At 36.0% G+C, this 13,027-nt stretch overlaps 1 protein-coding gene across 2 annotated transcripts; it reads left to right on the plus strand.

Moving 5' to 3' along the window:
* Nucleotides 1–3,346: 3,346 nt before the first annotated feature.
* On the plus strand, nucleotides 3,347–12,962 carry LOC125844046 (uncharacterized). Of its 2 annotated transcripts, XM_049523278.1 has the most exons (7): nucleotides 3,348–3,430; nucleotides 3,915–4,100; nucleotides 5,048–5,191; nucleotides 9,524–9,703; nucleotides 10,805–10,987; nucleotides 12,376–12,561; nucleotides 12,770–12,959. In XM_049523278.1, the coding sequence occupies exons 1-7, from the start codon at nucleotides 3,413–3,415 to the stop codon at nucleotides 12,818–12,820; spliced, it is 948 nt and encodes a 315-aa protein (XP_049379235.1). In that variant the 5' UTR covers nucleotides 3,348–3,412; the 3' UTR covers nucleotides 12,821–12,959. The 2 variants fall into 2 exon arrangements, with proteins under 2 accessions (XP_049379236.1, XP_049379235.1); XM_049523279.1 differs by lacking the exon at nucleotides 9,524–9,703 and having other exon boundaries at nucleotides 3,347–3,430; nucleotides 12,770–12,962.
* The last annotated feature ends 65 nt before the right edge of the window (nucleotides 12,963–13,027 follow it).

A 13,027-nucleotide genomic window follows, 5' to 3' on the forward strand; every position in this document is an offset into this window, starting at 1 on the left:
TGGGGGTGGTCCTCGAGGCATGATGGTAAAGAGGGGTGGGGGTTGTCCTCGAGACATGAGGGTAAGGGGGGTGGGGGCGGTTTTCGAGGCATAGGGGTAAGGGGGGTGGGGGGCGGTCTTTGAGAACTGGCGCCTCGGGGGCCGGGGTGATAGGGGTGTGTAGGGGTCCTTCGAGGCATGGCGCCTTGGGGGCCGGGGGTAGGGTGGGGGTCCTTCAAGGAATTGCTCCTCGAGGGCCAGGGGATAGGGTGGGGGTCCTTCGAGGCATGGCGCCTCGGGGACCCGGGGGACTTGATGGCGGTGGGTCCTGCATTGGGCTGGGGGTCGGTAGAGGCGGGTAGGTCTTGTGAGCTTTTGGAACTCTTCCTTTAACGGATTTCGCACATACACACATATTGATTACGAAGAATTCAATGAGAATACATAAAGGTGCAACAAAAATTTTTTCAAAGGGTATGGCAACCGATAGTCATTTTTTGAAATTTCCTCCTCTTTTTCGCTCTCTGCAGTTTTGTGATTCACTATTTTCTATCTTTTACATATTCTCAGCCCTTTAAACTATTTTTTGATCGTTTAGAATCTATTTCGTTCATTTGCATTCTCGATTTAGTGTTAACATCGAGATGCAACACAAATATTGAGAATATGGAGCACCTTGGTCTTTATTGAGAAAAAAGTAAGAAAAGGGGATAGCATAAAAGAAGCATCCAGCTAAAGTGATGTAGACTTTGTAGTTGTACCTTAAATTTTTATTAACTAATATTGCAATATTTCTTTTGATGAAGTAATAGATTTTATAGAAAGGGCATCAAAAAGATGCAATTAGATCAATATTGTTCATCTATTACAGATTTTTATATAGCTTTTAATAGTTCAAGCTTATATGAACCTTTGTTTGTGTGTTTGTGCTTGACTCACTAGTTTAAGATACATATACAGATTTATCACTGCACACTAGATTTAATTCATCAAAGCACAAAAATTTATCAGCCGAAAATGAGAAGTCATAGGAGGGTCTGTCAACAAAGCAGCAAAACGATAAAGAAATGAAAAATGATAATGATCAAATTACATTATATTCTTGAATCAGATTTGGAGAAATTTCCTTAATTTGTGATGATGATCAAATGGGTGAATTTGTTGATCTATACAACCAACTCCGCCAGAATGTTGGAAAGAAATGAAAAACTTCTTAGTGTTTGAGAAGTGTGTCAAAAAAAGGAAGTCATATTTGTTGTTTCGAAAAATTCACCGCTTTTCTTTATTCGTTTCTGAAGTGAAGGTTAAAAAACTTACCTAAACTATCGTGTATATGAGTTTCTTACATGAAATATCACCATCGATTCATGTAGAGAAGTAAACTTTTGATGGTTGACGTGTGTTTTGACAAATAGTTAGTGATAGTTCATAGTTTAGAGATGAAACTTAAATACCGAATATTTAGACCATTGACTCTTTGTTTCTTATTTCTTGCACAATGATATATAAATAAATAAATAAATAAATAAATAAATAAAACACAGATTACTAATATTATTTACACATCAAAATAATGGGACAGTGATATATAATTTTATTGATGATATCGAATGATCTGTTAACAAGGCAAAGTTGCGTTAGTTTACTACTAAGATTGAGAGAAACATGAATATTGAGAATTACTAAATTGGAATTATTACCACAACATACGCAGTATCTCAATACCAATAAATTCAAATATATCCCAAAAACTACATAAAAGAATAGGTAAGGCTCATAGAAATTCATCTAAAAAAAAAATGAAAATCAAACAATGGTGATTTTGGACAATTAACTAGTGACAAATTGATCATTTTAATTCGAGAAATTGAGTTACAATTACAGAAAAAAGGAAAACACTTCATGTGTTCTTTATTAATTATATTGTCGTTAACATAAACAATATAAAGAAATACCAAGTCTACTTTAATTTCAAGACCCTTATATACTTTGTCAAATATTCAAGTCAAATCTTTAGTAGACTAATACGTTGAGGCATAATTATGTTAAATATAATCGATGTACTCAGTTGCAAAAAAAAAAAAAAAACTTGTTTTTCTAGTGCTTATAAACATTAGTGATTTGAAACAAAGACATGCTTATATGCTCCATTGTATGAGGTTAGAAAAATCCAAATGTGATATTTTAATGTTTTTATAATTGGACATGATTATGCATTAAATTTGTAAGGACTTATTAGTAATTAATCTTTCACTAGTTTTACTCTAGAATTACACCCTCAGATGTTCAGTCTTTTAACATAAAATTCCACAAGTATTCTCTAAAAATCATTATCACCACAAAACATAAAATTCTTCATAAATTGAAACAAGATTTTTTTTTAATAGGATTCAATTTTTTTTGGTACAATCAATTGAGTGTTATTTAAATTGGAGTACATATAGTGGTATATGAATCAAAGTTTATTTTTAATTAATTTGTATTGTTGATTGAATGAACTAAGAAGAGAAAACACAGCTTGAAGCAATGGAAGCATCTATCCAAACATTTTTTCACGTTGCAAAGAAGACTTAATAAGTTTTGAAGAATTTTTTTATGAATAATAAGTTGTCATTGATAATTGTCTTAAATTGATTTAAAGGTGTATGTGAGTTGCTTCAATGATGTTGCTTGAAAAGTATCGTGAAAATAATGACGAAGAAAGCATGAACGATTTTTTTTTTTTGATAAACCAAGTAAGAATTCCAAACAAACTTGTATAATTAATTTATAGTCCAAGTTACCATATAATACTCTTTTTATTATTTTTATTTATATATTAACAATATGTGAATATATTAAGAGGAAAAAAATAAATATTTCTAAAAATGAGGTGATTGTGTAGCTTTCTTGTCAACCGTCAGTAAATAGTAGTTAATCTAAAAAAATAACATATATTAAATCCATACTAGCATGAAATAAATTAAATTAAATCCACTTACATAATTTGAAACTAAGCAAGAAAAAACATTCTCACGAGTAGAAAAGGTAGACAAATATTTTATAATTTTTCTTTTTTGGAAAATTGAGAGAAGAAAATCTCCTTTAATTCAACTTAATTGCTTCTCTTATTTTACTCTCTTTTACTTTTCATTCTATAACAAAACAAAAAACAAATTTTTAAGTAAATACTCTTCATTTTTATAAACTAACCAAAAATAAATTTTAACCAACTTCATTGCTCTTAATACTTTTTACCTTTTCTTTTAAATAATATCTATCCTTTAATTTTCACCTCTAGTTTCTTAAGGCAATGGATATACTTGAATAGTTTAGAATACTTCATGTTCCATAAAAATTAGAGGCTTATATATAAATGAATTCAACACATAATTAATTTCTCCCCAAAAATTTTCCACCATTTTCTCTCTTCTTTTTTCCATCTTCTTTCACAATGGCAAAACAAAGGGAGGTATGTATTACATACATTCTTTTTTAAGTTTTTTTTTTTTGTTATCTTGAAGATTGTTATTTTTCTTGGGTAAATTCTCACATATTTGTTTCTGCTTTCCTTTTTCTTTTGAAAATTGCTTTTAAGTTTTTTTTTTTAAAAAAATGTAAAACACGAGAAAAAGGAAATGTTATTTATTTTTTTGACATAAATGATCATGAATATAAAGTGGTTCATCTATTTCGTTAATGATTTTGTTTCTCCTTTTGTATTTTGAGTTTGTGGCCTTCAAGAACAATAATTTCTAGGGAATAAAAAGAAAAAAAAATCATTTACATCAAAATCCATTTGATTATGTGAATTTCACATTGTTAACTATCTTTTATTGGCTTAATTCTACATTTTTCTTTTAAAACAAAAAACTATGACTCCCATGATCATTCATGACATTCTTTTCGTATCATAGTCATCATTTCACTAATTAAAGTTTATTTTTTCTATATAGAGAAATGGATCGCCGTCTATACCTCAGTTTGGAGCATGGCATCACAAGACTGCGGACGATCTTAATTTTTCCATGGTATTCTCACAAGCTCGTGCAAACAAGAAGCAGAATAGACACAACATAGCACACCACAACCCAGGAAATGAGCAAGAGATGCTTGGCAAGCACCAAGATGCCTCACCCAGGGTAGAAATATATTTTTTTCTTTTCTTATAATAATAATAACATTAGGAAAATTCATTTGCATATATTCTCACTTTAATATATAATGAGAGACTTTACCAGAGGTAATGGTTCGAGCCTTGACAGTGAAGTTCTCATTGTTGGGAGCGCTAGAACCCTCCATAATGAACTTTTTACAGTGAGAATCCGGATTAGAGTGGCCAACGGGCTAAACAAAATTGAGACTTGAGAGACCACGTTTCCTTTAGTGATACAATGTAAGCTTCTCTTTGGTATTGGTAAAACCCTTAGTTGTGCGGACTCTTCACTTTTGATGCCGCACCCGTGTCGGATTAACCAAAAATACACTACTTTTGGCAAATCCGACACACACCCGTTGACATTTTTGAAGAGTCCGAGCAACATAGGTAAAAACATGGTAAATTCCTTATCTTGTTAAAGAAATGATTTTTGGATCTACACTCAAAACCCAAATATTAGCTTATGTGAGAAACTGAGAATTAACCAAGTCTATACAAGGAGACACCATTTTATTCCCTTGTCTAATGTAGGACATTCTTACGCCCCTATATACGCCTAGCTCTAGACGTTTAGAGCGTGGACAACATAACATGAAGGTCCAAAATTGGTAAACCAAGATTATAGATAGGTCTATACATCTTAATTTGTTCCAACTAGATTAATAATGATACTGCACTTAACTAATGACCATCCTAGACATCAAAGTTCACTTGATCTTTGAATTTTCTCTGCTTTTAACGATTAATAATTCGAACTATAAACTTCACTTTAACAATGTCCTTCAATGTTTGGGGTAACTAAAGTGCATCAACCACTGGAATATCAACTAATAGAACATATAAACTATGATTCTCATTATTATCATTCATGACCAAACTTGCTGTAATAGTATCATCATCATTTAACTAATAGTGTTTCTAAATTTGTAGAAAAGTAGTTCTACTCCAGTGCCTCAAGGCGGAGTATGGGATTCAAAAGATCGTGCCAACAAGAAGCCACATAAACCTGATAAAACACACCGAAGCCTAGGCAATGAGCAAGAACTTGGCAAGCACCAGCAGGCTTCAACAATGGTATGAATCTTGTAAACCATAAATAGTTAATTTACGACGTCTGCAGATGCTTCTTCATATAAGCATCATACAACTCTCAAAGACAAACTTTCCTTTTATGTTATTGTTGGGATTTGTTTTTGGGGTGGAATTGCATGACTCCTTCCCTAGAAAACACTCACTCGTACCCACTACATGCACCAAAACAAGCATAATTCGATACTTAGGTTTCACAAGTTTTCTAGAAAATGATAAGACATTGGGTGGTTCGGTACAGTAGGAAATAATTTTCTATTTTCCCCATGTTTGACACTTCGTCAAATTTTCTGGGAAACATTCTCTACCAAAAAAAGTTCCTTAAAATGAAGAAAATGACTTCCCGAGTCGAAGTAGGAAAAACAAATTCCCCAAGTGGCATTCTAACTTGATTGTGTCCTCCCCACCCTCGAACACACCTCATCTTCACCTCTACTCCCTCCACCAATAGTATTTGTCTGCATTTTATCCAAATACTTTTAGGATAATATTTTTTTGCTTATGTAGCAAACACAAGAAGATAAGTAAGAAATGCACTTATTTTCCTCAAAAACATAACAACATACCTAGTGTAATCCCACAAGTGGAGTATGAGGAGGGTGGTGAGTACGCAACCTTACCCATACCTTGTGAAGGTAAGAGACATTTCCAAAGGACCCTCAGCTCAAGTAAAACATACCAAAATCAATATGAAAAGGAAATACAACAGCAAAGAAGCCATGTTGGAAGGAAGTAACTGAGAAAAAAACAGTAGCAACAAAAAATAATACAATAACCGAAGTAAAGAAAATAATATGTGTTAAAGAATGACAAAAGTCCCACATCGGTAGTTAAAGAGATGGGTGGACTCCTTATAAGGCTTGGGCAATCCTCCTCCCTTTGAGCTAGCTTTTGGGGTGTGAGTTAGGCCTAAGACCTAATTTAACATGGTATCAGAGCAGGGCCCGTCTCACCCGATGTTGGAGCCCCCAAAAAATCAAAATTGCCCACGCACCAGATGCTAAGCATTGGGCGTGAGGTGGGGTGTTAAAGAATGACAAAAGTCCCACATCGGTGGTTAATGAGATGGGTGGACTCCTTATAAGGCTTGGGCAATCCTCCTCCCTTTGAGCTAGCTTTTGGGGTGTGAAGGTAAGAGACATTTCCAAAGGACCCTCAGCTCAAGTAAAACATACCAAAATCAATATGAAAAGGAAATACAACAGCAAATAAGCCATGTTGGAAGGAAGTAACTGAGAAAAAAACAGTAGCAACAAAAAATAATACGATAACCGAAGTAAAGAAAATAATATGTAATGACGAAATAAAAAAATAAGATAGTAGAAGAGTAATCATAATAATATTGATAAGGGAAACTAGACAACACTCGGCTACCTACTACCCTTCTTTCCCAATCTTCGACTTACATACCTTCTTTTCTAGGATCATACCCTTAGTAAGTTGAAGATGTGTCATGCCCTTCCAAATTACCTCCGTAAAATCTGCTATAGCCAAACTTTCACACCTCCTTACTGGGGCATGTGTGCACCTCCTCTTCACATGCCCAAATCATCTCGGTCTCACCTCCCTCATCTTGTCCACCACGGAGGCCACTTCCACATTGTCTTGAATATGTTTGTTCCTAATCCTATCCCTCCTAGTATGTCCACACATCTATCTCATCATCCTCATTTCGACTACTTTCATATTCCAGACATGTGAGCTCTTCATATGCCAACACTCCCCATACAACAAAGTTGGTGTAACAACCACTTATAAAACTTACCTTAAGTCTGGGTGGCACATTCTTAACACACGAGACATATGATGTGAGCCTCTATTTCATCCGACCCACTCAATACGATGTGTAACAACATCGTCAATCTCCAATTTTCTTGGATTATTGATCCATGACTTGAAACTTCCAAGTACTCTGTTTTAGTCCTTAATTAAACCCTTTAGACTCCAAGGTCTATCTCAAAAACCTCTAGCCTATCATTAATTTCTCTAGGAGTCTCCTTAATCAATACTATGTCATCAGTAAATAGCATACACCATGACACCTCTCCTTGGATATGGCGCGTCAGTTTATCCATCACCAAAGCAAATAAAAGAGCTAAGAGTTGATCCCTAGTACAACCTTATCCTGACTTAGAAGTGCTCTGAGTCTCCTCCCACTTTCCTCACTCGGGTCTTCGCTATATTGTGGATATCCTTAATCACCCTAATGTAAGTTACATGCACACCCCTAGCCTCCAAATGTCTCCATATGTAAGTCTATCTTCCTCTCCCCATATTGATCCGTCAATATCCTTATGAGATGAATAACTTTTGTAGTTGAACACCTCGACATGAATCCAAATTGGTTCTTGGTCATATACCCACCCCTATTCACCCTCATCTCCATCGCCCTCTGCCAAACTTTCAAGCATGTCTTAGCAAAGCTTGATACCCCTGTAGTTATTGAAATTCTAGATACCACCCTAGTTCTTCTATAACGGGATCTTTGTATACGTACATTGTTCAGGCATTTTTGACTTCCTTAAAGTGACGTTAAACAACCCAGTTAGCCACTCTATACATGCTTTACCCCTGCTTTTCCAAAGTTCCACCAGGTTCATATTTGACCCACGCGCCCTCTACCTTCTCATCTTACAAATAACCTCTTTAGCCTCCTCAAATTTATACCTCTACAATACTCAAACTCTCGACAACTCTCAGAGTGCTCTAAAACTAGCACAATAATCATGTTCTGCTTTTCCTTCAAGAGTTTATAGAAGTATGTCTGCCATCATCGTCTAATATGTGCCTCTTTCACCATACTTCCCTTTCCCGTCTTTGATGCACTTCATTTGGTCTAGGTCTTGGGCACTCCCCTCTTTTGCCTTAGTGAGCCTATGCAACTTCTTATCCCTTCCTTTTTCGTGTCATTATTCATACAAGCGCTAAAAGAATATCATTTTAGCCATTGTAGCAGCTAAATTCGCTCCCTTATCGCCGCCTTATACCTCTCCCTATTTCCCTCCTAGTCTTTGTTGTCCATCAACTCCATATAAGCAACCTTCTTGACTTCTATTTTACCTTGGACTTCTCCATTCCACCACCATTCCCTTGATGTCCACCAACATTACCCCTCCAGACCCCAGGACCTCTCCAACTACTTCCCTAATGTAATTAGTAGTCATATTTCACACACTATTTGCGTCCCCACTACTCCCGATGCCCCATCACCATCAATTTCTCCCCATATCCTGAGATTTGGCAATAATCAAGCCACCCATCCTTGATAGGTCATACAAAGCCCTCTTCTTCCTCTTAATCTCTAAATCCATTACCAAGAGCTTATCTTGAGTTATAACATACTCACTCGGATTAACCTTGAAGTCCTTATATATACTTTTATCACACTTCCTGAAGAGAAAGACATCTATTTGAGTCTTAGCCACCATGCTACAGAAGTCACCAAGTGATCCTCTTTCTTGGGGAAACTTGAATTTGCTATCACAAAATCAAAAGCTTCAATGAAGTCCAAAAGTGAAACTCGTCCTTCATTTATATCCCCTAAACCAAAACCCTATGTACATCAACATAACTCCTTGAAGTTGTCTTGATGTGGCCATTGAAATCTCCTCCTATGAATAGCTTCTAGGTGTGTGGGATACCCCTCACTACCTCATCCAAATCCTCCCAAAACTACTTTTTAACCTTTTCAACCAAATCCGCTTGTGGTGCATATGCACTAATTATGTTCAAGGTAAGTCCTCCAGTGACTAGCTCAATCATCATCATCATCATCATCATCATCCTATCATTCACCCTCCTAACCTCAACCACTAAGCTCCCTAAGTTTCCTATTCACTAAAATGCCTACTTCATTTCTATTCCCCGAGCCTCCCCAGTACAAAATTTAAACCTGTCAACATCTCAAGAGTTAGTTCCCACCCATTTGGTCTCCTGAACAAAAGTTATATTGATCCTCCTCCTCTTGAGAACCTTCACTGACTGTATAGACTTTCCCGTCAAAGTATCTATGTGCAGCTCCCTTGTAACCCTTGAACTCAGCCCCACCCGAGGACATGTCCTTACTCTACCATCATTCACTAAAGCAACAATAATCTATAAGCTGCTATAATGAAGGGTTTACTAAATTGACATCATGACAATAAAGAGTCTAAAATAAATGAATGAGAACTAAGCTTAAAACGCACTGATAGAGAATAAAGATAGGTTGGGAACAGAAACTTAAAGATAGGTTGGGGAACAAAAAACTTTACTTCATACTGAACACACCCACAGTTTTTTGTTTCGCTAAAGTATTTTTCATATAAATTGTATAAGGTTCGTCCAAAGTCTGTCCCTCAATTTGGAGAGTGGGATCAAAAGAGTGGGGGTAGTCCTGATTACTCGAAAGTGTCCCCTCAAGCTCGTGCCAACAAGAAACAGCATAAGCATGATTCAGCACACCGCAGCTTGGGAAATGAACAAGAGCTTGGCAAGCACCGTGAGGTTTCACCCAGGGTAAGACATGCTTTTTTCGCTTATGAGATACAAGACAAACTTCTCTTCAGTTGTACAATGGAAACCGTCTTTGGTACAGTAGAAAACATGATTACTACCCCCTATTTTGCATGTCGTTAGACAATTTACAGCATGAGTAGTATGCTGTTCACTTAGGGGAGCTTAGGGGTTTCAACATTGTTCCTACTTACTCCCTACACGACTTAAAAGGCTCGACCAACCAGTTAAAGGAGGAGATGCTTAACCAGTAAAAGTTAACAGCATTTTCTAGCATTTAAAAGGGTCCTCCATATGAAACTAGTAGGAAAATAGTAAAGGTAAGAAAGTGATAGTATGGTTTTGCTTGAGAAACATAAGACAGAAAATCCTTCAACTCTTTTTTTTTTTTTGATGACAATCATGAAAATCCTTCAACTCTTTTTTTTTTTTTTGATGACAATCATGAAAATCCTTCAACTCTTTTTCAGTTAGGTACATGAGAACAATAGGTTCTGTCAGCAGTCAAAAACTATAGATTACTGTTTAGATTGTCTAAACCCATTTTCCCAACTGGGATAGGAGTGTCTAGTGGGGGTTGGGAAAGGTTATGAAGTTATTCATATGTATCTCATGTATTAAGATTTAACTCAATCTACTTGTGAATTTTACTAGATCTATTACCTACTGCTGGTTTGGAGATTAGCAGTTGCACCATTGACTAGGAAGGAAAAATTCATACATCATCCCACACAACTCTAGTCTGTATAGTTTGTGTTAACAAAGGGGGGATTTGACCTGGGCGTCAAGGATGAGAACAATTACATGAGAAGAGAGAAAAAAGTACTGGACATATTTATTGTATGAAAATATAATGCATCTGCCAAAGGTGTGGCTCATCCCAATTCTTGATTTACCCGATGTTGGCCCCCATATTATGTTGTCCACTCTCCAGTTGCCACGTCTGGGCATGAGGGGGATGTTGGATAGCTTTTCATCTAACATAGTTTATGTTATTGTTAATGTTTCAAAACTTAGATAACATTTCAATTGTTCCAGAGAGTGGGTTACTCATGGTGTTATTGTGTCACTGATAGTTTTTTTTAAATCTTTCTGAGTCTTTAGAAAAATAGTCCTATGGCAGAGCCTCATTATGGAGCATGGGATCAGAAGACTGGGAACAGTCCAAATTATCCCATGGGGTTGTCCCAGGATCGTGCCAAAAAGAAGCAGCATAGACATGGTTTAGCACGCCACAGCATGGGAACTGAGCAAGAGCTTGGCAAACACAGAGATGTTTCACCTATGGTAAGAACTTTTTTTTTCCTAAATTTGAGACAAGCTTGAAACTGAAATTTTGAAATCCCTGTTTCAATTCGAGATCTGATTTCGTGATCTTGTGGAGTCAAAATCGAAAATATCTGCTGTTTGAGGTTTAGAAGATATCAAACACTGTCGAAAAAAAATTGGAACTTCAAACTTGACTTTCTATTTTTGGATATTTGTGGAGTACTTGGCACTTGAGATCGATTTGGGGTTATTTGAGCTCAAAAGATTGAAAGACAATGTACCAGTTTGAAGGTTTGAAGCTTGACGAAAGAAACTTGAAACACCTTCAAGCCCACTTCGAGCTTGAAAATTTTGGATATAAGACTTTGTTTTGATTGGACATTGTTAAATCTTTTTCATATAAGTTTAGTCATATATGCCCGAAGTTCATTCATATATGCCAACTTCAGACATTACGCTTTGGAAAGACAAACTTCTAAATGCGTATATCAGAAGTTTGTGAATCTAAATTCGAAGTGGTTACACTTGGAAAAACTATGATCTTCGGCTATGCCTTAAATAAGAGTCCTAAAATCGGTTATCTGTGCACATGCCCCAAACTTTCTACTAGGCATATAAAAGAGACTTGTTTCTGGTTTGGTAAATGCATGATTACTGGCCTCTATGAACCATATTCACATGATGAATATCATAGAAATATGGATGTTAACATAGATGGGTTGTCATACAAGATTGGAAAAGAGTAGCAGGACACATCTAATACAGTGTGAAACTAAACAAAGGATAAAATGAGAGAATGTCTCTTAGGATAGTTTGGTCATGTCTTGTAGACCTTCATATGAACAATAAAGTATGTACGAAAACATGATGATTGAAGGTGATAAAAGAGAATGGAAACCATTCCTGAAAGTAATGAGTCAAATTCGATGTAGAATGTAAAGTAAACCTAGCATAGACCTCCATACATACCGGTAAGTTGGTATGGAAGTATTGGTCCGGAATCCTTTTGTTTTGATAATCATTAGTTTGTCTGAGAAGAAAAAAATTTAGTATTGGAATGAAATTGACCTAATTTGAGTGCAAGGGTACAAAAGAAAAGTATGTTCTCTAGTCAGAATTGAAACTTCTGACAAATCAACTATGAACAAATTTGGAGGTGATTCACTTAGTGCACCTAGAAGTCTACTTAATGCGTGAAATTATTCCCTTTACAGCAGTCTGTCTATCAAATTATTTATTTAGCTAACAAGTAATGTGTTCATTTTGTTCACATTTTTAATCAAGCACTTCAATGTTGTACTAGTGATGAATTCCATATTAATCATCCATAAACTACTATGAGATTTGTACAAGAAAGATACTCACCAGCTCTTAATAACTTATCAGATGGTTTCATAAATCTGTAGAAAACTGGTTGGATGTCTGTACCTCAATTTGGAGAGTGGGAGCAAAAGACTCCGAGTGAAACCAATTATTCTATGGTGTTCTCACAAGCGCGCGCCAACAGAAAGAAGCACAAGAGTGATTTAACTCATCGTAGCTATGACTTTGAGCAGGATCTTCTATCCAGGGAGCGAGAGAAAGCTGCCACGGTAAGACATCCTAATCTCAAAAAGATTATGTTACAGTAAACACCTCTACAATATTGTAAGTAACAGATAGAAGGGCATATTGGGGTTTGTTCTGATCCATATTCGTCCTTGCTTGACGCCCTTGGATCAGGACATGCCTAACAGTATGTACCGATATAGCTTTAGTTTGTGGTTACCTCTAATCATTTTGAACATGTCCTTTGTGCAGAGGAAAAAGAAGAAGTTCATGACCTACCTTAGTTGCTGTCTTCCTGTATGATGTCGTGATTTTTAGTGTGAGCGAGGACCCCCTTTGTAGCAATCTTGAAATGACTATTTCTCTCCTGTATTCATATATGAAAACATGAGAGAGTTTTATCATTTTACATCAGAGTATATATATATATGCATTCAAGCCTCTTGCTTGGAGTAAAAATCAAGAAAATTTAGCAATGTTCTAATCAAAAGCTGTGTGATTCTTGGGATC

This window comes from Solanum stenotomum, chromosome 11 (assembly GCF_019186545.1).
Source record: "Solanum stenotomum isolate F172 chromosome 11, ASM1918654v1, whole genome shotgun sequence".
Taxonomy (NCBI): Eukaryota; Viridiplantae; Streptophyta; class Magnoliopsida; order Solanales; family Solanaceae; genus Solanum; species Solanum stenotomum.

What these genes read in the sequence shown, in the direction of transcription:
- LOC125844046 (XM_049523278.1), top strand. An exon ending in ACAGAGATGTTTCACCTATG is followed by an intron (nt 10,988 to 12,375) that starts GTAAGAACTTTT and finishes ATAAATCTGTAG; the next exon opens with AAAACTGGTTGGATGTCTGT. An exon ending in AGCGAGAGAAAGCTGCCACG is followed by an intron (nt 12,562 to 12,769) that starts GTAAGACATCCT and finishes TCCTTTGTGCAG; the next exon opens with AGGAAAAAGAAGAAGTTCAT.